The following is a 26,215-nucleotide window of genomic DNA, read 5'->3' on the forward strand; positions in this document are numbered from 1 at the left end:
TATAATTTATCAGGAGTATTTTTTTTTATTTCTGCTAGGCTTTCATATTGTTTTTACATTACAAAAGATTGCATTTACTTGAGTGTACCTGTTTACCCATGAATGTAGGGGAAGCACACCTAGAAGCTTCTTGAATGTTAGCAAGTAACATGTGAATGAATTGTTGTTTCTTTAGAGACTGGTTAGCTGGTGATGTCTGGTGTGTTCATAGACATGTGGTGATCACAGACTTTAACTTTCTTGCTGGATTGAACGGAGATCATCTCACGTCTTTCCTCAACTTGTATAAATGTCCTTGTTTGATTGTGTACAGATCTATTAGATCAGTAATGGGCCAGCCTTGTTGTTACAGGTAGACAGACTCCTTGAAGAATATGATGCTGCTATCAATCAGAAATACCAGCTGGTGGAGGAGCTGCAGTCCCATGAGGAGAAGTTGGAGGCAGCAGTAGACATTCTGGAGAGGTTCGCTATAAGTGCAGTTTTTGTTGATTCCATTACAGAGTCGCTCCACAGCTATCCACTGTGACTATAATGAATCATCAGGTCATTTGCTGCATTATGTGAACAGAGGGTGCTTCATTTTCAGTCAGTAAGATTGTGTCCAAAAATGCTGGACGCTTGTAGCTCAAAAGAAGCTTATGTACTTTTTCACGCTACACGCTTCAAACAACATTACACTCAGGTGTGAACAGGCACATTTGAAAAACCGTAGGACTTTGGATGTTGGGCATTTTGGAGCCTAATGGAGCACTGTATCTTTTTTCCAAGGTTGAAAACACAAGAACAAACATGGAGAGATAAAGTTAACCAAAACAGTACCAATGACCTCCTCACAAACTGTGTGCTGGCTGCAGCCTATCTCACATACTGTCCAGCTCTCCGTGTGGATGGAAGGTATGAAAAACTTGTCCTATCACATAATAGCACTGTTATACAAGGGATGTTCAAGTCAAACTGGGACTTATAATTTTATAGGTATAAAAAGGGATGCTAGTGTAGCGGTACTACACACAGTAGTAAAGCCGGCCATACATGGGTCGAATTCCAAAAGAATTTTATTTAGAAAATCTTTTCTAAGAATTTTTATTTGAATTTCGCACCATTAGCGGGTCACAGAAATGGCCAATTTCCGTGTGACCATCGCATATGAGTGATCGGGCATGTTGGAAATTTTTTTGAAAAACAAATTAATTTTGAATCAATGATGGAAGAATCATGTGGGAAACATAAACGAAAAAGAAATGAGCATGAGCTGTGACCTGGAAAGTGTGTGGTGATGAAGATTCTTGGGAATGAAGGATTAAAACCCATGTATATCTACAGGAGACTTGAGATGCTCCGCTGCAGTAAGACATTTGAATGGTGTAAATGTTTCAAACATGGCCGTATGTCCATCAGTGACGATCCTGGTCGTGGTGGTTCCCACCCGACATCAGCCATTCCTTGTGAACATTCAGTGCGTGGAATGCCTGATCCTGGATAATCGACGAATAACCTGTCATGAAATTGCACAAGAGACAAATCTTTCTGTGATGGCAAGTGTTTTCTAGGACAAAGGTGGCATTATTCATGTGGATTTTCTACCCTGTGGTGCCACTATCAACAGTGAATATTACTGTTGTGTTCTGTGCATCTGCGTTTGTGGATAAACAGCCTGGTTTGATCTCTAAGTGCATCCTGTTTCTCCATGACAACACACGAGCTCATACTGCTCACCGCACTACGTGCACATTACAGCAACTCGGCTGGGAGGTATTGCCACATCCCCCTTACAGCCCGGACCTTGCTATGAGTGATTTCCACCTGTTTGGACCCCTAAAATAGAACTTCTTCAGTTAGCATTTTAGCACTGATGACGAAGTGAAGCAGGCTGTCATAGGATTGTTCAGGCATACTGACAAATCTTTATATACTGAAGCATTCCAGGCATTGGTTAAAGCGGAGTTCGAGCGTTTTTTGTGTTTATTAAAAGTCAGCTGCTACAAAAACTGTAGCTGCTGACTTTTAATAAACACACACTTACCTGTCCCGAAGTCCAGCGATGTTCTCACCCACGGCATCCCTTCATCCCTTCTCTCCACCACGGCGCCAGCATCTGTACTGTGGGCACCAGGCTGTGACAGCTTGCAGCTTGACAGCCTGGTGCACAGTGTGCATGTGTGAGTCGCGCTGCGCTTTCTAATTGGTCTGGCAGTCTTCTGGGACCTGTGAAAGTTCCCAGGAGACTGCGGGAGGGAGGAGGGGGATGAACGTCCGTCTCACTTCACCATGGTTAACTAAGCCAGAAGTGCTAGTGGGTACCTGTCAAAAACAGGTATCTGCTCCCCCCTCCCCCCTAAAAGATGCCACATATGGCAGTGGAGGGAGGAGGATGCAAATAAGTGGAGCTTCCACTTTTGAGTGGAACTCCTCTTTAAACACTGGGATAAATGCATAAATGTAGCAGGGGAGGTATGTTGAAAAATAAATGCAGTTTCCACTCCTTGAAATTTGTTCTTTTTTTTTTAATATAAACTCAAAAGTCCCAGCTTGACTTGAATTCCCCTCATACATTAAAGAGAACAGCACTTACTAAAATATTCTTGTAATTCTTTTATAATAGGATGCGAGTAACTGAACAGTTCTTCACAGTGTGTGAGAAGTGTGGACTTCCTCTGCCTCAGACAATGCTCCTGAAGGATTTACCCCTCATGCAGTTCCTGCACACTCCGGTATCAAGTCTTATTATGTCATAACTGATATACTTTTAAATAAAATATATACTGTTATAAGGTTGTTAGGGAATCTCATGGAAAGACTTCACACATTTATTGAGGACAGCTAAATGGTGGTTCAAATGGTCAGCAAAATAACCTCTTCTTGAAATTGTAGAAGTGAACTATATGTGAAATCTAAAACCTTTTTTAAGAGAAGATGTGCTGAGATGAAATAACTGTAAGGGGTGCTCCATATATACTGTATACTCTTTATAGCTATCTCTGGAATCAAATTCCTTGCCAATCATTCCATACAGTTTTGAAAAAAAGAGATCAATGCAGCCTTCAGCTTCCCCATGATAGAAATTGGGGGGAATGGGCTGTTCTATAAAATTTCAATGATAGGTGTAACGGAAACCGGACCCTGACTGCACTTGGGTATTTCCGTTATACTCTCGCTTCCCTGACCGAACACCATCCACAGACCACACCCGCTGATCATGCAGGAAATAGACAGCACCAGACTCTCATAAGACAGGAAGTCAACTGCTTTATTTTTACACAAACACAAGATATATACACAGGGTGGGGAAATACAACCAGGAACAGGAAACACAACACAGGCCATCCCATCAGGGGGAAGGGCTGCAGGAACCACCCCCCACCAACCCAAGACACACAATAGAACAATGGAACAACCACATGGCATTAGACAATACAGGAACACATGCATCCCATAATAGTTTGCTGGCCAGCAAGACACAATAGAACAATGGACAACCACATGGCAGTGAACAATTGACAACCACATGACAAAGAACAATGAACAATCCCCACACCAATACACAATACTAGGACATTCCCACCCTGTACCCCTTGACAGGCACAGGGTGGGTTAAACATACGAGTAATTTAGGGAGCTGAGACAGGGGTCTCCCCACCCCCAAAAGTCACTCCCGTCACAATAGGAAAGCAGGAAATCCTTGGAAACCAATTAAATTCCAGCTGTTATTTTTCTATTGTTGATGAAAAATTAAACCTCTCTGCTATTGACCTCAGGTATAATTCTCTCTTGCAGTTTTTATAGCTAAGTCAACCCTCACAATGCTAAGGGCAAAGCTGTTAGGTGTAAGGCACCATAGTAAAAAGTAACATTAACCCTTTTGGGTTAATGACTGAAAGGAATGATGTTCTTTTCCCCTCAGAGACCCCCGGTCTGTGGAGAGATTCCTGGTTTATCTGCAGAATTCTGGGAACACCCCTTGAACACGGAAATCACGACAGCTTATGTTCAGAGATGTTCAAAGTTTATTAGACATTAATAAGATTATATAGACTACAGATAATCATAAGGGGGGGGGGGAGCGAGTTTCAAAACTGTAACTTGTAACTTTCCATCATGAGCTGACTACATGAAACATGACATATACATTTCTTGGTACAAATTGTTTTGGCTAACTTTTAGGGAAAACAGACAGACAAAAACATTGTCAGGGTCGTGTTAGCTTCTGTTGATACATCCTTGAACAACTGAAACAGTTTCATTAAACTTTTAATATCTCTACAAAAACTAACTTAATACTTAACACTTAAAATGGCGTACATAATACAAAATGGAAGTTATCTAGATTCTTTCAATCCCCTCTAAGATCATGAACATGATCTCAATTCTTTACTTCATTCATCTTTCTGTACATAGCTAGATAACCTTCATTTGTATTCTGCGGCTTGGTAGCTCTAGCAATGCAATATAATGAGCATTTAAAACATAGATATAAAAATAAAACAAAAAACAATATCATGACTATGATTACAGCGATACCTTTCATCCATGAAAAGATGGAACCAAATCCTGTTCCTAACCAATCAAAAGGAGTCCATCCATCTTTCCTATAGCTCTAGCTTCTTCCATCAAACCATCTACCTGTTCCCTGTGTTGCTTTATTATTTCATAATAATCTGGAACAGTCATTGTGGTATTATATATCCAAGTACAACATTCATAATCCTCTGTCATCTCACACAAACCTGTCAGAGCAGCACTCATACTTTCAATAGCTAATTCTTGCATCTCCAGCTGTTTTCTAATAGCTCTGGTCTCAGTATTTAGCAACCCTATGTCCTTAGAGTTCCTCTCCAGTATATCATCAATAATGTTTGTGTAATTATTTATTTTGTTCATGAGTGTTATTCCCCATCCCGTGTAGGTAGGGAACCATGACCAAACCTTATCCCCTGTAGAGAATAGATCTACCTTTTCTTGTTTGGTTTCCCTTCTCTGTCTCAGAGTTAGTTGGTATTTTGGGTATGTACTGGCTTTTACCTGGTGTTCCTTTTGGTCTATAGCTGCCATAATTGGCACTAATTGGGCTACATAGCACCAGCCCTGGACATTACTCGGTATCCAAGGGTAACAGATCTTACCACAACAGATATAGGTATTGTTTCCCAAGGAGATCGGCAATTTTTGTATTGCAGAATGAAATTCAGGGGTGACAACAAGTGTAAAATAAAAACTTTTCCAAACATAGTTTTCCCCACATTATCTTGTATCCCTTCTAAACTTTCATTCAGGGTTTTACCATTTACTTGCCAGAGTTTCACAGAAGAAATTCCATCCCACCTTCCAGGATCAGATATGTTTAATATGGACTGAGAGCACATTCCCCTTCCCTTGTGAGAAGTATTCCCCAGTCTAAAACACCAATCGGGGAGTTGAGTGACTCCCAGAGTTGGAAAAGATATGGTGGCATTAGAAGTAATATTGGTCAAACCAATACTTACATTCCCTGTTATTAACAAAAATATTTTGACTGGAGCGGCCAGAAGAGGAATTTCATATGTGCTCGGATGTAACTTACTACAGATCCAACATTTATCAGAACCTGACTTTTGAGCATAAGCATATTTAAACTGCATCATCAACATTTTTCCTGAAAAAGGATTGTTCTCTTCAAAACTTCTTTTTGACTTTCTTTCACTTTTGGTTATCTGGGTCTCATTTAAATCTAGTCCTTGACCACAGATACCTTTTATTAGACCCAAGTCCTCAGGGTGATAAATACAGTTAGTTAGGATCCATACTGGCAGGAAAAAGAGCACAGTCAGTGTGCCCAATAGGACCCAGAGTTTCAAAGCACCATGAGGGGCAGTAAAAAATGTCATCTTCAGGGTCTTTTTCACTTACTTCACCCACTCTTCGAGGATTTTTCTCTCATACTTCACCTCCTTTTTCCATCTCGTGTTTCTCAGGTGTTTGGTTCACCTTCTTCACTCGATTAGCATAGATCCAGGACTGGGAATTCTCCACCAGAACAGCCGTTCTGGTAACCGCTATCACCGTAGTAGGTGGTCCAAAGGGGTAGCCTTGCTTCTTGTCTTTAGCGAGTTGGCGGACCACTACGACATCTCCCACTTGAAAAAGGTGTGTTGGTTCCTGAAAAGATAAAGGAGAGGTGCGAGCAACATTTCTTTCAATCTGATCTAAAGTTTGAATCAATTTTTTCACATATTCTTGTTGTACCAGGTCAAGGTCCCCTCTTTCTAACATAAGTGGCTGTCTAGCCCAAGGAGTGGGGAACGGTCTTCCCATTAATATTTCAAAAGGAGATAACCCTGTAGTCTTATTAGGTGTCATTCTTACCTCTGCTAGAATTGCAGGTAACATCTTCTTCCAGTGGGTATAGGTTCCTCCAGTGGCCTTCCTCAACTTATCCTTAATCGTCCTGTTCATCCTTTCTACTATACCCGAACTTTGAGGATGATAGGGAATATGAAACTTCCAATCTATCTTAAGTACTTTTACCAAATCTTGGCATACCTTGGCCACAAAGGCTGGTCCGTTATCAGAATTTATCTGCAGCGGACATCCCCATCTAGGTATTATCTCCTGTGTGAGAATTCTGACTACAGTTTGCGCATCTTCTTTATTAGTGACAAATTCTTCCACCCATCTGCTGAACATATCCACCATTACCAACAAAAACTCTTGCCTCTGTCCTGTTTTTGGCATGTGGGTAAAATCTATTTGTAAATGGGTGAAAGGTGTAGTTGGGTACACTAGATGCTGGTGTTGTGATTTCTTTGGGTTCTGTGGATTGTTCCTTATACATGTAATGCACCTAGAAACATATTCTTTCACCAACCTAGATAAACCTGTAATGTAAAAATCCTGCAATAATGTTTCACATGTTGTTTTCCATCCTCTATGTCCTAGACTGTGGTACTGTGCAATGAACAATGGGGCACTTGACATGGGAATGCATGGTTTCCCCTCTAAGCACAATAGACCAGAAGCTGGATCTAGTTGTGCTCCAGAACCATCCCAGTCTGCTAAATCGATTTTCGTAGCAAATTTTTGTAAATCTGCATACATCTGGTCATGTGGGGTAGTTGTGGCGCCTGAAGTGAGCAAAGGCATCTGCTCACTGGCCACCTGTTGTAATGCGGCTTCCTTTGCTACCTTATCTGCTAATGCATTTCCTTTGGCAATATGATCTCTGCGATTTGTATGTGCCCTGCAATGTAGAATGGCTAATGTTTTTGGTAACTGTATGGCTTTGAGTAGATCAGATATCAAAGAAGAGTGAGATATTGTTTTGCCATCAGCAGCAATGAATCCTCTTCTCTCCCAAATGACCCCAAAATCATGTACAGCACCATGGGCGTACTTGGAGTCTGTGTAAATGTTGACATCCTGTCCTGCAAATAATTGACATGCTCTTGTAAGGGCAATCAGTTCGGCTGCTTGGGCTGACTGATATGGGATTGGCTTTGCCTCGAGTATTTTGTCAGGAAGTTGCACAATGCCGTATCCTGCATGGTAAATACTATCATTTGGCCTAGAACATGAGCCATCTACAAACACATCTGGGGCCCCATCAAGAGCCACAGCTGACATGTCGGACCTAGGGGAAGTGTCTTGCTGTATGTGGGTTATACAATTGTGTTCTGGTGCCACTTCATCCTGTTCCCCCTTTAGCCCCAGTAGGGCATTCAAAATTGGAACAGGACCTGAATTTGCTGAAGAATATTTAATAATCAAGTTGGAATCAGATAGAAGAATCACTTCATATCCGCTCAACCTTTGTGCTGACATGTGTTGAGTGTGTATGTTTTTCAGTAGTAAGGACACTTGGTGTGCGGTGTGTAGGGTAGTTTCATGTCCCAATGTGAAAGAAATAGCCCTCCCCACCAGAATTGCGCACGATGCAACAGCTCTCAGACAAGCAGGCATGCCCTGAACCTGAGTTGGCACTACTTTGGAAAAAAAGCTACAGGGCGGAGCTTGCCTCCATGTTCCTGAGCCAGGACCCCCCCCATAGTTGTACAATTTTCCCTAGCATACAGATGAAACATTTTCTTATAATCAGGTAGTCCAAGACCAGGGGCCGTTACCATAGCATTCTTCAGGTACACAAAGGCATCAACCATTTCATTTGACCATGTGAGAATGTCAGGTGATTCTGAAAGTGTGGCAGACCTCAGAGTGTGATCATAGAATGAACAATCAGGTATCCATTGGCGGCAGTAACCAATCATACCAAGAAAAGTTAGCATGTCCTTTTTTGTTTGTGGGCGGGGCAGACCCACGAGAGCCGCAGCTCTTTTGTGACTGACATTCCTCTCACCATGACTTAGAATAAAACCAAGGTATTCAACCTGTTTTTGGCACCATTGCAATTTCTTTTTAGATGCTTTGTGACCATTCCCTGACAACCATTCTAACAGAGACCAACTATCCTCCTGACTGGCCTCCTGACTTGAACTACAAATCAATAGGTCATCCACATATATAATGAGGACCGAACCATTGGGAGGGGTCCAGGACCTCAGTGTGGTCTGGAGGGCAAGTGAGTAGACTGCAAACAAATCTACATAGCCCTAGGCATTCTACACCAGCTCATCTGGCAATTTTCATAATATAAATACAAATAGTGCCCTTGTCTGGTGGTCCACAGGAACCGAAAAAAATGCATTTGTTAAATCAATCACTGTAAAATATTCTGCATCGGACGGAATGGAGGTTAGGAGTGATGGCACATCAGGCACTATTGGGGCTAATGGAACCACCAAATTATTTATGGCCCTCAAATCTTGTACAAACCTGTAAGAGCCATCCGGCTTCTTAACAGAATTGATAGGTGTGTTGTAAGGAGAAACAGTTTCTTCTACCTTCTGTTTACATGCTGTAGCAATAGGGAGGGAAGCCTTATTCTTGAAAACCCTTTTTAATTCTGTGTCAAGCTCCTCCCACATAGTTTCTCTCCCTTCTGTGGTGTTCAGTTTATAGGCAGTAGCCTGTGTATTACTTGGTTCTATGTGACTAATGCTTTTTACATTTATCCAATCCCAAGCTGGATTATTTCCCAGAATACCATCAATGATCAATCTCATATCTTCCTGTGTGTAATTTCTTCCTAAACATGCCTTTTTTAAATAAGCAAGTGTACCTCCAGGAGATACTGTAGGCTTGGGACAATGTTTAACAATCTTATTAATATCTTCTAATTCTATGGGGTTTTTTTTAGAATTAGTTCTCCTGCTGTGAGAAAAGGTAGTGTCAATATAGCCAACTCCTTTCCTCCTACGGCCCCCTCATCTTCTCTTTTTCCCTCTTGTTTCTTATCCATGGATCTAAGCTGCATTCTAAATTCCTCCACCTCTCTGCCCTTTCTATGACTGGTGTCACTTCTTCTCCATTGACCATCCTTTTTCTGTAATTTTATTATATTTACCTGTCCCTGTTCTTCGTATTACAACTCTCCTTCGTTGTCATTATTCTCTGTAAGGATGCCTTGAACTTGGCTACCCTCCTCTGGTGATTTTATACTAATGATCTGTTTGGGTCTAGTGGAGGGGCCTGGCTGTATTGGTTGTAGATTCGGGACGGGAAGTGGCGCAGGGACAGGGGCAGGAACTGGAGGGGCATTAGGCTGGGGTGTAATCATCCCCAAACTAATCAAAAAATCATCATCAGCAGCATTTTTAAAACCACTTAATGAAGGATATATATTATACGGAGGGGGTGGGATTGGTGTCTGAACTGTTTTCAGTCCAATCTTGGGTCTGCATGTCTTTTCAGATTGATGCTTTTCCTGGCATATTTTTAATGTATCCAATTTCAACTTCCTCTTTTGTTTTAAAGAGAAAATCAAATTGAACTTTCCCTTGCTATTATCAACCCAATACGGTGACCATTTTAACCAGTTTTCTCCCCCTTTCTTCATATAAGCTTGGTCCCATTGTGGGTCCCCCTCATACCAAGGAAAGGCTTGTTTGTCCCCCATACATAATCCCTTAATCATATCTGTATGAAAAAGATCATTTGCCCCCTTTCTTGGGAATGGGTCTGTACTCCCCATAGCTTCTGTCCAGCCTGCCATACAATCCACCCAGGCATTTATTAAATAATAGTCCGTTCCACAAACTCTAGCAACATAATCCTTACAATTTTCTCCCTTTTCTGGGGGACCTGGTGGGTAACTACCTCCTTGACCCATATTTAGACAGTGGATAAAGCAATTTTAGCTTAAAATCTTATTTTGTTCCACACAACAAATTATCTTATACTTCTACGCAACAGAAAGAAAAAGCAAAAGACAGATAAACCAGAATCTGCTCCACAGACTTATTAACCTCTTGATAACTTCCCCAAAAGTTATCTCTTCACTGTTTTACCAAAAACAGTGTGTTCTTCCAGAGAACTGTGTTTACCAAAACACCTTTTTTTTATATTATAGTGCACTATTTTGTAACTCTTACCAAAGAGTTAAGTCTGCTTTACCAAAAGCAGCTACAGGTTATCACGGGTCTATATAGACAATACAGAATGATTCAAGACCTTCCCTCAACACAGGGCAAGAAAGAGCTTTTAGTCATAAAAAGACAAAAGGTTTACTTACCAAGTGAGGTGGGTGGTCATCCCGGACGAGCCCCCAGCTGAAAGGAATGATGTTCTTTTCCCCTCAGAGACCCCCGGTCTGTGGAGAGATTCCTGGTTTATCTGCAGAATTCTGGGAACACCCCTTGAACACGGAAATCACGACAGCTTATGTTCAGAGATGTTCAAAGTTTATTAGACATTAATAAGATTATATAGACTACAGATAATCATAAGGGGGGGGGGGAGCGAGTTTCAAAACTGTAACTTGTAACTTTCCATCATGAGCTGACTACATGAAACATGACATATACATTTCTTGGTACAAATTGTTTTGGCTAACTTTTAGGGAAAACAGACAGACAAAAACATTGTCAGGGTCGTGTTAGCTTCTGTTGATACATCCTTGAACAACTGAAACAGTTTCATTAAACTTTTAATATCTCTACAAAAACTAACTTAATACTTAACACTTAAAATGGCGTACATAATACAAAATGGAAGTTATCTAGATTCTTTCAATGACTAATACTTAAGGCTACCTCCAGCTACAACATTGTATTGAAGTGTTAGAACAGGTTTTTATTGCTGTTTAAGTCCTGTTGAGAAATTTTTTGTTCTCTTCTCTTGCGGCCACTGTCACTAGAACAGGAAATGTATGCATGTGTGTATAATTTAATATTTATTATTACAATTCTTTTTTTTTAATATTTATTTTTCTTTCATTCATAACTATATGTTATGTTACCTAGATTGAAATAAAGACATTGGAGAAAAAAGGACTTCCCACAAACCCACTTGCATTGAATAATTCATGCATCTTTATTAATACAATTGCTAGTCTCTCTTGGATCTTAGTGAGTGATCCCACAGGACAAGCTATTGACTGGATGAAAGGTCACCTACCAGAAGACACAGTGGAAGTAATGCACAATGTAAGAATCTAATTTAACATGTCTTTTGGGTCTAGCATACATCTCATTTGTGTACTTTACAGTAAATACAGTATATTTCTAAAATGACTATATAATTTTATTAATGTCCCGTTGACTTATTTTAATTTTTTGCCATTCACATCTTGGAACTATGCTTATGGCCACATTTGTTTTTTTTATGTCCCTGGATTGCACTGCCTGTAATGCCCCTCTATTGCATTGCCTGTTGCATTGCCTGTAGCAGTCATGTGACATAGATATGTGGTTTCAAATCATATGCAAACACTGGTGCTTCTTGATCCATCAGTAGCCTTCAAAAAGTCAAAGATGTGCATTTTAGCAAAGGCAGACTATGTGCCATGGTAATGTAGTCTAAAGGATAGGTTCACCTTTGGAACATATTACCCCTGTGTCATTCATTCACAGAGTTCTGCTTGTAGCTTGTAGTTCTCAATGACCTTCGAGTGTGCTGGTGAGCACTCTCATAGTCCATTGATGCTTCCTGCCATTCAGTAACCACCTACACATTCAAGGTATGGGCAGACAACTTACTGAGTGTCTGCAGCATCCAGGCATTGCACCCGTCATCTGCTGAGCAGTAGATAAATCATGTTCTGTAGAACAAAGATGAATATGCTCTAGAAGCATATTGGAGATTTCATATAGACATGGCACTGCAGTCCACCAGCTTGATATGTTGTGCTCAAGTGGTGACAGCCTATTATATGGCTAATGGGGAAGAAGACAAGTTTTTTTAAACGTCTCTCTTTTAGATAGAGTAGGGAAGAGTTAAAACCCTTCAGTTCATTCCAGGTGACAATGGCCAACAGGACAGGCCTAGAGGAAAATCTCCCTAGTGGGGTTTTAGTCTTTCCAAAATTTTTTTAAAGATTGAATTTAAATTTACTTTAAACCTAGGCTAAAACGTTACCCTAAAACTAACTGATCCTTAGTTCTAGATTAAAGTTGGATCTTTTTTTTTTTTTTGTTCAGCTCAAAAATGAGCAGATTCCTTCATCCACACAACCAAGGAGGAAGGAATCCCTCCCACAGGGACATTGTATTCTGACAGTCCCTAATTGACAAAAGTTCTCCAGTCTTTCAGTTCAAAAAGAAGTCAACCTAATCATTGACTTCTGTCGAACAGGAAGAGCCACAAATGGATCAACATTCAGCTGGTCCCAATCAATTGGCCAGCTTAACCCATTTGTGCAGAAACCTTCTATGCTGAGAGCCTCTATGTTAATGTTAAATGGCCCCGATCCAAAAGATACATTGCCATGTTCCTGACGCGAAAGACTACTAATCAGTCAGCACCTGCATCCCCCAAAGGTGCTGCCACTGACTCCCAAGCTCTTGCAGTCTGAAAACAACTTGCCTGCATATCATTTTATTGAAAGCCTTTATACAATGTTTTAGATCTATTTGTGAATTTTATTGGTTATGTTTCAAGCAAGTAAACATGTGAAGGTCTCATCAAAATGATTTTAAGTAAATGTTAAAACAATAACTTAAATGGGTATTTACTGAAAATACACAATAACTTTTCTTTACACTTGCACTATGCAAAGGGCAAAGTATTTAGTTTGTTTGTGTTTAAATGCACTATTCCATACCTGCTTTGCTTTAAGTATTGTAATGTTAGCAACTGACTAGTGCAGAAAGTTTGAAGGCTAAGTGATACACTTTACTGGCTAACTTAAGTAAGCCAAATTTTCCATACATGCATTAAATAATCGTACCATATTGTTATTTGCAGTGTTTTCATTATTAAAATAAGTGCTAAACACTTATTGTGTATTATTAAAGTAATTAAACTGTTTCTAGGATCTTCGGTCTGAAATGGATATATCTCTGACAGTTGGACATTCACTTTTACTAACATACTGCAATATTGATGTCATATTCCGAGATGTCCGTTTTATTCAGATTCTGCAGTCAAAAAGAGAATTTCAGCAACACAAGGTTCCATTCAAAATGATGGTATGATCGGTTGAAATAATTTCCCAGATGAAGGACAACATATTTGATTTTTTTCAAACAGTTTATATAAAAAGCCTTGCATAAATGCAGGCACTTGCTTGTATGTGTTTGCCATAAGAACACTACAGTATATTTGATCTCCACAATAATTTAAGGTCACTTTGCTACTGGGGCTGGACTTTTCCTGGCTTAAAGTGAACCTGTGCTAGGCTATGGACATTTAGATATATACAAGTTTTATCAAGCAGTAAATGAGCTCTAAAGCAAGCCCTCAATGACATGTAGCGGCAGGCACTGTGAAGCAATTAATCCTCATATTTCACAGAAGAAGCACTGAAGTAGTCCAAGGCATTCTGTTAGACAGCTCAGCTCATCCTGCTCTCCTGACTCAGAGGCTTTCCATCCTTTTACTCTCTAATATAAACACAGAACAGTGCTCTGGAATGGGGATGAGTGATAAGAACAGTCTTGAATGACTTTAGCGCTTCTGCTGTGAACTTTGAGGATGAGTTTTTCCTGTATTTACAGAGATAAATGCTGTAAAGCTTTACTACTTTAATATGCAAATATTTCAATGTACATAGCCTGGCCAACGGTTTACTTTAAAGCCTAATCTTTGAGAAATACTATTGAGCTGTCCAATAAAAGTGTCCCGTTGGCTAAAAACCACTTTCATTGAAATGTGGAATGGCAATTAGTGAAGCTTGCAGAAAAATAAATGGTCTGGACTATTAATTTCAACTACTATCTTCCTTTCAAATTATATGTGCATTGAATATATTTTATGCTAGTTATTTACCTATGAAAGCCTGCCTTGTGTAGACATCCAAAAGCACTGACACTGTTGCTAAGTGCCATCTTGGATGCCAACAGCCCCAGCAGATTTAGAGGTGTCACTCAAGTCACATTTCATGGTATTCCCCTGTAGTGCTACCCCTAGAGAAGGCACTGACTTGTTTTGTGATTTCTCTGCACACCTGAATATGACACACCTTTCTCACCCAGTATTTACCGACACACCTTGAGGTATTTCAAAAAGTTTTTAGGCCAAGCACAGCCTAAAAGGAGAAATGATTGGCAAGTGTACTTACACAAACAATCAATAAGACAATAATGTTACTCTTTCAAAATCATTTTTATTAAATTTTCTTACAAAGAGTTTGATAACAAAATTTTATTCATCGCCATGTGTACAAGAAACCAAAAAAGAACATTGGTAGCAGTATTCCAATTATTCAATTCAATTTCACTTGCTGGTCATTAAGTAACAGCTCTTACAATTAATGTAACCACCAAAAACGTATTCATATACTCTACCATATGTTTAAGGCAATTAATCACAACTTATAAAAAAACCCAAAAAACAAAATAAACAAAATTTAAACAGACATATAGTGATACCAGTGCAGCACTACAAACCAAACCCGACCTAAATCTAAATGTGTTAAGGAAATATTTTATAAATTGAAATAAAAAGTCCAAACATTTCTTCTTTATGGTGCTCCCTTCCTCCTGTGATCACCAAGTGTTTCAAACACAAGAGTGCACTTGTGTTTGAAGCACTTGGTGATCAGAGGAGGAAGGGAGCACCATAAAGAAGAAATGTTTGGACTTTTTATTTCAATTTATAAAATGTTTCCTTAACACATTTAGATTTAGGTCGGGTTTGGTTTGTAGCTCTCCACTGGTATAACTATATGATTGATTTTGCCTTATATGAGATAGGGGTTGTGTGTAATAGCAACTACAAAACTGTTTATGCTACAGTATTTTTCACAATCACTATGAGTATGTTTGTTTTTGATTCTATTTATTTGTTTAATTGAAAACTTAAACAGAATTTATTAAGAACAATAGAAAAATTGCAGTGTCTAAATGCATATTCAAGAGGATATACAAAGCTTACTCTGTAGGAACAATCTTGTCACTTTGCCTACCTTTGTACCTCCTCTCAAGAGGGAAAAGGGAGTAAAATGGAATCTATAACTAGATGTTCATGTGTGAATATTCCTGTACTTTTCCCAGAGTGCCCATTTTTTATGGAACCTATCAGGATTCTCATCTTTATACGCCAGTAATTTCTCAAAGCCATAAATCATATCCATGTATCCTATAACCTCTATACTTTGTGGAATAGAACATGGCTGGATCTAGGGGGGTGCTGGGGTGGTCTAAGCCCCCCAGATTCCTGTGGTGCCCCCCAAATCCAGCAGCCCTCTTCTGCTTCCACCCCAGGACATTCTGCCCAACCACGCACAGTGACAGGCAGCACAGCCCTGGGCACTGTGAACTTCAGAGCTGCCAGCACACTAACTTACATCTGCTCTCCCAGCCCTATTCCTCCTCCCAATCAGATGCAGGGCAGACGATGGCCATTCGTTTCCAGACATCCCCTTCTCTCCCTACAGCCCCCGCTATCAGCAACCACCTGCCACAGAGTCCCATCTCCCGTCCAGCACAGAGACAATCTCTGCTGAACGTGAGGCAAGTGAGATGAAGGGGAGCCTGGGGAAGAGCCAAGTCAGACCAGGGGGAGGGGCCATCAGGCATAGTATCTGGAATGTCATGGATGATGATCCCCTGTGGATGGTAGGGCAAGGCTTAAGTGCCTTTTTATGTCTGACTGTCTGTGCTGCTTATTATACAGCCCTCTGCCTGTACATCATAGGGACCCTCAAAAGATGAACACATGAGGAACAGAGAGGGGGATATAGAGATAGAGCAAAGGAAAAAGAGAGATGAGGACATAAGGGGACATGGGGGGCAGTTAGGAAAGCTACATGGGGAGAGAGCAAAAGAGATGGGGGCAAAACAGAAGACACATGGTGCTGACTCTGCTCAGAGGGGGATCTGTGAGCTGCTCCCCCACTGAGCAGAGTGGGTCAGATAACAGGTCTGTGTCCACTCAGTTTTTGCAGAGCGGACACAGACACAGCCCACTCTCCTCTATGGGCGGTCGGATGTAAACAGACTCTGCTGTCCGTTTACACCCGACTGCCCTTCAATATGGTCCACCAAGATGGAGGGGAACAGATCCCCTTCCATTTTTTTTAGTGAGCCAGTTTTGGATTGGAGATTACACCCGCTGCTCCATAGAGGAGAATGGAGGGTCCAATCAGGTCCACCTGAAAAATGGACAGGTGGATCCAATCGGCCTGCTCATGTGAAAGCACCTAAAGTGCAATGCGATAGCTATTGAGAATAATTAATATAGGTATGTTCCAAAGTGCTAGTGCAATAAATTTTATGCATAAAATTTCCATTTCATACAAAAAGTCCAATAAAATTTTGCCATGATAAACTTGTGCAGATCCACTGCAAGTTGTTTGCACTGACTTCAACATACCATCGCCAAGACAGAGCACACACCATCTGCTTACACAAACATTTTGCCTCTTAAACTTATGAGGTCTCATATGTTTGTCATCTGCTGGATATATGCAGTCCAATTGGATTCACGTGTCCATTTTTCAGGTGGACCCGATTGCACCCTCCGTTCTCCTATATGGAGCAGTGAGTAAAAGGGCTCATTGAGACAGGCTCTGATTCCCATCCTCCAGGCAGAGCTGCTGTCAGGGGTCGGGGGTGGTGGGAGGATGGTGGGGGTTGGGGCACCAAAATGCACCTTGGCCTATGTACACAAAAACCCTTGCACTGGCTCTGCCCAGGGACACACAGAGGTTGGATATGGATAGAGGCAGGGGCGCGGTGAGAGCTCCAACAGCTCCCTTCTAACTCTTCTAAAAGAAGACAAAAGCACAACAATAAAGTGTTGAACCAAAGTGAATCTTCTTCTCAATCAGAACTTTCACTGCAAACAGCTTTATTTACTGCTGAGCGGAATGTGTATCTGAATCTCTATGCAGCATGATCACTGCACACTGACAGTCAGTCCGGCAGTAAATAAAGCTGAGCCTGTCCAGTGAGCTCATCTCTGACCTGTCAGCAGAGACTGGAGATACACAGTCAGCCTGACAGTAAATAAGGCTGTGTGCAGTGCAAGTTTTTTTGTTAGGTGGGAAGAATAAGGTGATCCCCCTCACCTTGGGTAAACTAGATGTCCAAAAAGCCCAAGAAGATTTAGGGGATGGTGGGATTTGTTTAGAAAGGCCTGCACTTTGACATAGCTCAAAAAGTCTTTATCTGAGATAGAGTATTTGGAGATCAATTTGTCAAAGGAAAGTATATTGGTTCCCTCATACAAATCTTCTATTTCTTGGATACATTCTTCTTTCCAATGTGATTGTGACATCAGAACATTTAAATTGGAGTGTTTCTAGTGAGACTTAAGTGGACATTGAGGAATCAGCCTTTTCCTCGAAAGTATCTCTACACCCTGAGAGTAGCTTGAATTATGGGGTATAAATAGGTAATAGGTGTACCACCCATACTGTCTGCTAGCACTAATGCTTTTAAATGTCCCAGAGGCACATATGCTTGCTCTATTTGTCACAAATGTTTGGTACTCTGGGGAATGAACCGATGTCCCATCTGGTCCAGTAATGATGCAACATAATAATCTTGAATTACTGGTTTTCCCATACCTCCCGCTTCTCTGTGTTTTATTAATAGTGTATGAGGGCATCTGGGTTTTTTCCCATGCCACAGAAAGTTGCTTTTGTAATAACTGAAAGAAAGTATTGTGGAGATTAATAGGAATTGTTCGGAAGTAGTATAAAATTTGGGGTAATATTAACATCTTGTATATTGCTATTCTTCCCACCCAGGACAGGAAATATTTCTTTAAACGGACTAGTTCATGTTTGATATTTTCGATGTAGAAAATTAGCTTGGTATAGTTTAGAAAAGGGTAACGTGAGGGTTATACCTAAATATTGTAGAGTACCATGTGACCATGGAAAGGGGAATGCACTTGATAGTTTAGATTTCACATTTTTTGGAATATTAAATTCCATTAGGCTGGGTTTGGTTTAATTTATTTTATAATATGAAACTCTATTAAATTGTTAAAGTATTTCATAGGTTTGAAACAGTGAAGTAACTGGGTCGGATAATGTTAGGATTACATCATCCTCAAAGAGTATAATGGTATAGGAGACTATTTTAATTGTGATTCCTGATATTTCATCATGGGAACATATTTTTTCCACTAACGGTTCCATTAATAAGACAGATATCAATGGGGACAAGGGACAGCCCTGTCTGGTTCCATTTGTAATGTCAAACCTTTTGGAAAAGATACACTCGGTGAGTACAAAGGCTGATGGTTTGGTATAAAGGGCCATGATGGCTGAATGTATAGGACCCACTAAACCAAATTTCTTGAGAACTTGGGATAGATATCCCCAATGGATCCTGTCAAAGGCCTTTTCTGCATCAAGAGTAAGAAACACAAAAGGCTTCCTCGTGGTCTCTGCATGGTGTATAAGATTAATTATGCACCTAGTGTCGCCCGGGGCTTGACGTCCAGGAATAAATCCCACTTGGTCAGTTTTGTTTAGGGATGGTAAAAGGTGAGCTAGTCTATTGGCTATCATCATGGCATATATTTTTCAGTCTACATTTAGATGGCCCAAAATTTTGGAGCTTCACTGGATCTTTTCCCATCTTAGGTAAAGTAACTATCGCTGCGGAGAGCATTTCTTGGGGGCAATTAGTAGAGGATACCGCAGCCTTGTAAACCTGTTCCAAATGAGGAGATAGTAAATTGAAAAACAATTTATAATACTCCGAGGAGTACCCGTCAGGACCTGGTGCTTTAATACGTGGTAAAGATTTAATTACTTGCTCTTATGGTAAAGGGCTCATTCAATAAATTAAGGTCTCCCTCTCCCACTGTAGGCAAAGATATAGCTTCTAAGAAATTTGAGATTCCTTCTGGGGTGGGTTATGGAGTTGAGGGCTCATTTTGAAGATTATATAAACTACCATAGTACGCCCTGTAAGTGTCAGCTATGTCTTGTGGGTTATGGAGTTGTTTGCCAGTATGAGGGTGGATTAAAAATGGGATTTTTTTCTCTAGAAATTTTCTCTTTAGTTTGAGTAGCTAATAATTTGCCAGCTTTATTACCACTCTGGAATTGTCTAGCTTTAAGTGTACAGAGATGACTATCATGTTGGAATGTAAGTAGTACTCGTAGCTTATTTCTAGTGTCTAAGAGTTCTGAGCTAATTGTTGGGGAGGGTTTTTTTTATTGATTTCCTCTAGTTTGGCTATGCAGTCCAGAAGTTCTGACATTTGTTGAGTTTTCTATTTTTTGGACACTGAACTGATTTTAGGTAATACTCCCCACATAAAGGCTTTGTGAGCGTTCCAAAGGGTAAAGGGATCCAAGACAGAGCCTTTGTTAATCCTGAAAAATTCTTTAATAGATTCCTCAATAGCCTTTTTATGTTCAGGCATTCACATTGCATATACATAGCTTTGGTGAGGAGCTCAGCTTCCAAGCAGCCATCTTCCGCATGCTCCAGCCACGCCCCTCGGACAATAATGTTACTCTGAGAGATATGGTTAAAACACCTGCAGTATTTGACTAACAATGATTAAGAGAACTGAACTGCATTTACCTAGCAACAGTATAAAAAGACAGTCCTCAATGGCTATAACAGTCCCATTTTTATCCCACTGGCCAGTTGATGATAGGAAAAAACTTTGGCAGGAAATGTTGGGGCTCTTGAAGAAAGTGCAGCAGTTCCCAGCAGACAACAGAATAACTTGAATGATGTTACTTTATTACCAATCCCAGAGCACCCTTTTCTGGGTCTCTGGACCCATGCTCTGATTCAGTAAAATTCCAGTTCAAGGCAAGCAAGCATGTTGCTGATGATCTCTTTCAGTCCTGCTAAGACAATCCCTATGTTCCTTCCTTACAAGTGGTGAAAGTTCCCTCTAGTACAGACTGATATCACTGGGCATCCAAATCATACCCTCCCAGGGAGAAGGTTCTCTTTACTTCTGAGTTCTCATCCGATTGTGGTCAGCTATGTCAGTGATCTGTTCATGTGCAGCAGCAGTAGTTCAGTCTCTGATCAGCACTATTTCCCTGTACAGCATCACATCAGATAGCTCCAGCTAAAATTCTGGTCATGCACCACTCTTCCTTCACTGCAACCTTGTTGTGCTCTCTTCAGCTGCAGACCCCTTCCCTTTCTTTTGTTGCATCAGCCAGTCACTTCCATGATTGAATCATACCCAGCCAAGATGCCCCCTGCACTACAGACACTCCATAGATGAGTATTGCAAAGATGGTTGCTGCACTTCTGCACAGTTTAACCCTGTCCACTTTGCAGAAGGGTAACACAGCAGCAGCAAATGAAGAGGGTTCCACAGCAGTTATCAGCCACAGTACAAGTTACACACCTTTACTTCTCCTCCTGTAGCTTCATAGGAAGTGAAAGGAAAGGACAGAGGAGCTGCCAGCACAAAGGGTAACTAGATATACTCAGAAGAGGGAGAGAGATATGAAGTGCAAGGAGGGAGGGGGCTATGCTAAGGGACTGGCTAGTAATTTTTTCTAGGAAGTTTAAAAATAAATTAGTGAATAAGTGAAAAGTGAATAAAACTGTTTTGAAAAGGAAAATACTGCAAGTACGAATGTATTTCTGTGTGTTTACCTGCAATGTTTTTAAGTTGGTAACAGGGACTCTTAAACCATAAAGTCAGGGAATGTCCGACCCAAGTAACAAAGTGCATCTAAATAAGAGAAGGGCAAAAAAACAGACTATTATTGCTAATTAATATATTAACAGATATCTTGTGTTTGCTTTTTAGCTGGAAGATTACTTTTAAAAATTCATGATAACGCTAAGCATTATAATTGTGTTAGCATGAACATTTTTTATGGCTCAATGTAAACTAACATCTGTGGTTATTTAAGGTGGGAGGACATGAAGTAGAGTGCCATCCAGGTTTCCGTATATACCTGCACACCACCTGCACACTTGAAAGGGTACCTCCTGAGGTAGCCTCCTATTGCACCATTCTATACTTCTCCCAGGACAGACAAGGACTGACAGATCAGCTGCTGGACAGATTTATACAGCTTGAAAAGCCAAGACTTAAGGAGGAACACTTACTCCTGAAACAGGTAGTTTTTGCATTTTGGACATTTACTACTACTGTAAAATGATTTCTTATAAGTGTAATACTACAGTGGGGATCGAAAGTTTGGGCACCCCAGCTAAAAATTTGTATTAATGTGCATAAAGAAGCCATAAAGATGGCATCAAGTGCATAAAGAAGGCATCAAATTACAGATTAGACATTCTTATAATATGTCAACAAAAGTTAGATTTTATTTCCATCATTTACACTTTCAAAATAACAGAAAACAAAAAAATGGCGTCTGCAAAAGTTTGGGCACCCTGCAGAGTTAATATCTTGTACTGCCCCCTTTGGCAAGTATCACAGCTTGTAAACGCTTTTTGTAGCCAGCCAAGAGTCTTTCAATTCTTGTTTGAGGTATCTTTGCCCATTCTTCCTTACAAAAGTCTTCCAGTTCTTTGAGATTTCTGGGCTGTCTGCCACGCACTGCTCTTTTAAGGTCTATCCATAGATTTTCAATTATGTTGAGGTCAGGAGATTGTGAAGGCCATGGCAAAACCTTCAGTTTACGCCTGTTGATGTAATCCCCCTTGGATTTCGAGGTGTGTTTAGGATCATTATCCATTTGTAGAAGCCATCCTCTCTTTAACTTCAGCTTTTTCACAGATGGCATCAAGTTACCATCCAAAATTTGCTGAAATTTTATTGAATCCATTTTTCCTTCTACTCGTGAGATGTTCCCTGTGCCACTGGCTGCAACACAACCCCAAAGCATGATTGATCCAACCCCATGCTTAACAGTTGGACAGAGGTTCTTTTCATTAAATTCTGTGCCCCTTCTTCTCCAAACGTACCTTTGCTCATTCCGGCCAAAAAGTTCAATTTTAACCTCATCGGTCCACAGAACTTGTTTCCAAAATGCATCAGGCTTGTCTATATGTTCATTTGCAAAGTTCAAACGATGATTTTTGTGGTGAGGACGTAGAAGAGGTTTTCTTCTGATGACTCTTCCATGAAGACCATATTTGTACAAGTATCTCTTTATAGTGGAATAGTGTACCACAACTCCAGTGTCTGCCAGATCTTTCTGGAGGGATCGTGCAGTCAAACGTGGGTTTTGAATTGTTTTTCTCACAATCCTGCGAGCTGTTCTGTCTGATATTTTTCTTGGTCTTCCAGATCTTGCTTTAACTTCCACTGTTCCTGATGGCTGCCATTTCTTAATTACATTCCGAACAGAGGATATTGACATCTGAAAACGCTTTGCTATCTTCTTATAGCCTTCTCCAGCTTTGTGAGCGTCAACTATTTTCAGTTTCAGTTTTCTAGACAACTGCTTAGAAGAACCCATGGTGCTGATTGTTGGGGCAAGGTCAGATGAGTCTGGGCATTTAAAACCTTTGAGATTGACATCACCTGGTCTTCCCAGACGATGATTGAGAACAATCCATGACACTGGCAGGTCTCAACTTTGCAAAGGGGGCAGTGCATGCTATAAATTCTTCAGGGTGCCCAAACTTTTGCAGACGTAATTTTTTTGTTTTCTGTTATTTTGAAAGTGTAAATGATGGAAATAAAATCTAACTCATGTTGACATATTATAAGAATGTCTTATCTGTAATTTGATGCCTTTTGGAGATTTTTCCATCTTTCCTTCGCTTCTTTATGCACATTAATACAAATTTTTAGCTGGGGTGGCCAAACTTTCGATCCCCACTGTATATCTTCCCATATTTTACATTCTTAAGATGAAGACAGTTAAGAAATCATTGTCTCCAGTTAGCCCAATTTTTTTGCACATGCAACATTTCTTTGTAATTATGATCATTTAATGTAAAAGCTCCAGCATTGCCTACCTGAGCACTGAAACTGTCGCACCAAAACAAATCTTTTCGAAAGATATAGTTATCATTATTTATGAGTGTAAAATTACACTTTGATTGCTGTCCTTTTAGTAAGCATGACTGAAATGTACAGTATGAGCATCATAGGTAGCACCCAGTCATTGTATAGTACATATAGTATTTCAAATGTTGGCCAACGGGATAGAATATTCAAACTACATATGTTTACATTTATCTGAAATGCAATGAAGAAATCACACACTAAGGGGCCTATTTAAACAAAGAGTGAATATCAATATCTGCTCTCTACTGGACAACATAGTGTTTACTCTTCATTAATCCTGAATTTTATATAATAATATATATAATTTAGATATAAAATGCAAGCCACCTTGTAGAGTCTGCAGTATTCCATGGAATGTTTCTGTATAATGCAATAGAAGACTATTCATGGTAGAGGAAGAGACAGGACACATGACTTTGACAAGTCATGTTACAGACTGTCCTCTTCCAGGCACTTACTTTACCCTATTCACACTCAAAAAAAAAAGACCAAGAAGCAAGCAAATAGCTAAATACATTTGTAAAGCACACAAATGTGCTGCTTTAAAAAAAATATACCACTGCTTTATTAATGGGCCCCTTCATCTACTACTAAACCAGTTATAACCTAATTAAAGTTACTGATGTTCTATATATACCAACAACAAAAATTAATACATCCAAAACAGACTTACTAATTTGCATAGGGTAGGGCATAGTTCAAATCACTGGCTGGTTTTCAATGTTAGGAAATCTTGGATACATTGTGCTTTTTAATGTGATCTCCTTCAGAATATGTACTGGTGGTGGTAGTAGCCACCCTAAACAGTCAAACCTGGGGGGTTCCAGGTGTCCTGAGGATGCCGGATTAAACCAGACCTGCCAGAGGTCAAATCCTGCCACATTTTACCCAAAATGGAGATAATCATTTTGAATAGACTTGGCTTTCTACTACATGTATCTCTTTTGTTCCATAGTCATTTCTTCTATTTTAGTAAATATTTGAATCTAGATTTGATTTGACAAGTTAACAAAACTATGAAATGAAGAAAGCCTCTTTTTTTCTCTTACAGGAGTGTCTTCATAATATGGTGATACTTTCAGGTTTGGAAGACAAAATAATAGCCACTCTGCAAAGTCATGGCTCCCTCCTGCACAATCTGTCTGTCACTAAGAAACTTGGAGACCTGAAGCTACAACACGAAGAAGCCACAGAAATGTATGTGCGGTGCTATTATTCCTTTGTGTATTTCTCACTGAAATATAACATAGGATTAGTCATTATGATGGAAGTATAGCAAGCTGGAATAATAGGGTTGATTTACTAAAGGCAAATAAACCCTTCACTTTGGTAGGGAAGGTGCACTTTGCAAGGGACATTTCCCCAGAACTTAATTAATGCTGTGAAATTTCACTTTTCAAAGAATACCCACTCACATGCAAGGAAAATTTAAAAAAAAACATATTTTTGCTTGTACATGATTGGATGATGGAAGACAGCAGAGGTTCACCTCAATAAATAAGCTCTGTAGAAAATTCTCTTGGAAAATGAAGTCTTTTTGCCTTTTGTAAATCAACCCCAATGTCAGGGCTTTAACATCTTGATCGTTTCCATCAGGCAATACAACCATATTAGACATGGTGGCTATTGATAAAGTAAGTATAAATGTCTGCCAAGCGTTTGACATGCCTGTAAATGAAGCCTCAAGGCAGCTCTCGCTAATTATTTTGCAGCTTAAGCCTTATGACTGAGTACCTGCGGTGCAAGAATCTTTTCCTAAAATTGGTAGCAGAATATGAAAACAGCCTTCCATGACAGGGATGACATTTTTTAAAGCAAAAGTGTTGCAAAAAGCCTACAAATGTATTACACCAGTAAAGTTTGCTCTATACAGGGGATGACAAACACAGCCAACCAGCTCTTTCTCGGTAGGGATGGATTTATGTGAGCTAAATAAATGTGTGCCACGGTGCTGCATTAGGAAGTGGGTATGGTGAAAATTGGATGTTCCTTAAGGACATTGGTTATTGTGACATACCTTCACATCTTCCATCACCAGCTTCCTTTGGGCCACTTGTCATTTTGGCATATGGTATAAAGAGCTGAAAATAAGTTGATGCTGGAAATTGATGCCTTTACTGTAATAGGAAGCCTTAGCAGGTAGCTGTATAATGCCCAGCATGTATTGCTGATTGCAAGTCCCACTCTTATCTATTACTGAGTTGTGAAGAGTCTTCTTTCATGACCAACAGTGCCCCAGTTTTGTTATTCCCTGACAGTGTGTTTTTACTTTCTGTCAAATAACTTACAAAGTGTTATCTGTCATCATAAAGTACACAAAATGGTTATGCAGACTGTATGACATACTGTATGACACCATGACATGAAGACATGATTTTTTCAATGGCTTTAAGGCTTGTGAAGAATGTTGTGGCAGAAGACATCTTGTTACAAGCCAGGGAAGGTTTCCGTGAGATAGCTGTGCGTGGTGCTGTGATGTTTGACAGTGCAAGAATGCTTCAGCAACTTAACAAGATGTACAACACCAGCTACAAACAGCTGCTGGAGCTGTTTGATATATCAGTAGCACATTCAGAGAGGTGAGTGTTTCATCATCCAACTTCCTGTAAAAATCCAGCAACATGTTTATATACTTTGCAAGAATCTTGTTCTTTTTATAGTGTCTTTATTTGACATTTTTCCTATTTTTTGTGCTTTGACTTTTTATACATTATTCTGTGTTAGTAAAACACAAAAAAACACAAACATCTGTGAAAGGTTTTTTAGAATCAATAAAAAGGTTCAGACTCAAGACATGGATCAA

General features: G+C 40.0%; 1 protein-coding gene across 1 annotated transcript in view; it reads left to right on the plus strand.

Annotated features, from left to right (window-relative positions):
* Positions 1-26,215, plus strand: part of LOC149443738 (dynein axonemal heavy chain 5-like) — a 291,780-nt gene that overhangs the window by 233,349 nt on the left and 32,216 nt on the right. The window contains exons 83-90 of the mRNA XM_089655345.1: positions 353-465; positions 772-897; positions 2,606-2,714; positions 11,334-11,516; positions 13,344-13,499; positions 21,338-21,547; positions 24,464-24,609; positions 25,806-25,991. Coding sequence (XP_089511471.1) covers positions 353-465; positions 772-897; positions 2,606-2,714; positions 11,334-11,516; positions 13,344-13,499; positions 21,338-21,547; positions 24,464-24,609; positions 25,806-25,991 — 1,229 coding nt within the window. The remainder of the gene's footprint in view (positions 1-352; positions 466-771; positions 898-2,605; positions 2,715-11,333; positions 11,517-13,343; positions 13,500-21,337; positions 21,548-24,463; positions 24,610-25,805; positions 25,992-26,215) is intronic.

The sequence above is a fragment of the Staurois parvus genome, unplaced genomic scaffold, assembly GCF_062004578.1.
Source record: "Staurois parvus isolate SC_StPar_1 unplaced genomic scaffold, SC_StPar_1.0 ptg000834l, whole genome shotgun sequence".
Lineage (NCBI taxonomy): Eukaryota > Metazoa > Chordata > Amphibia > Anura > Ranidae > Staurois > Staurois parvus.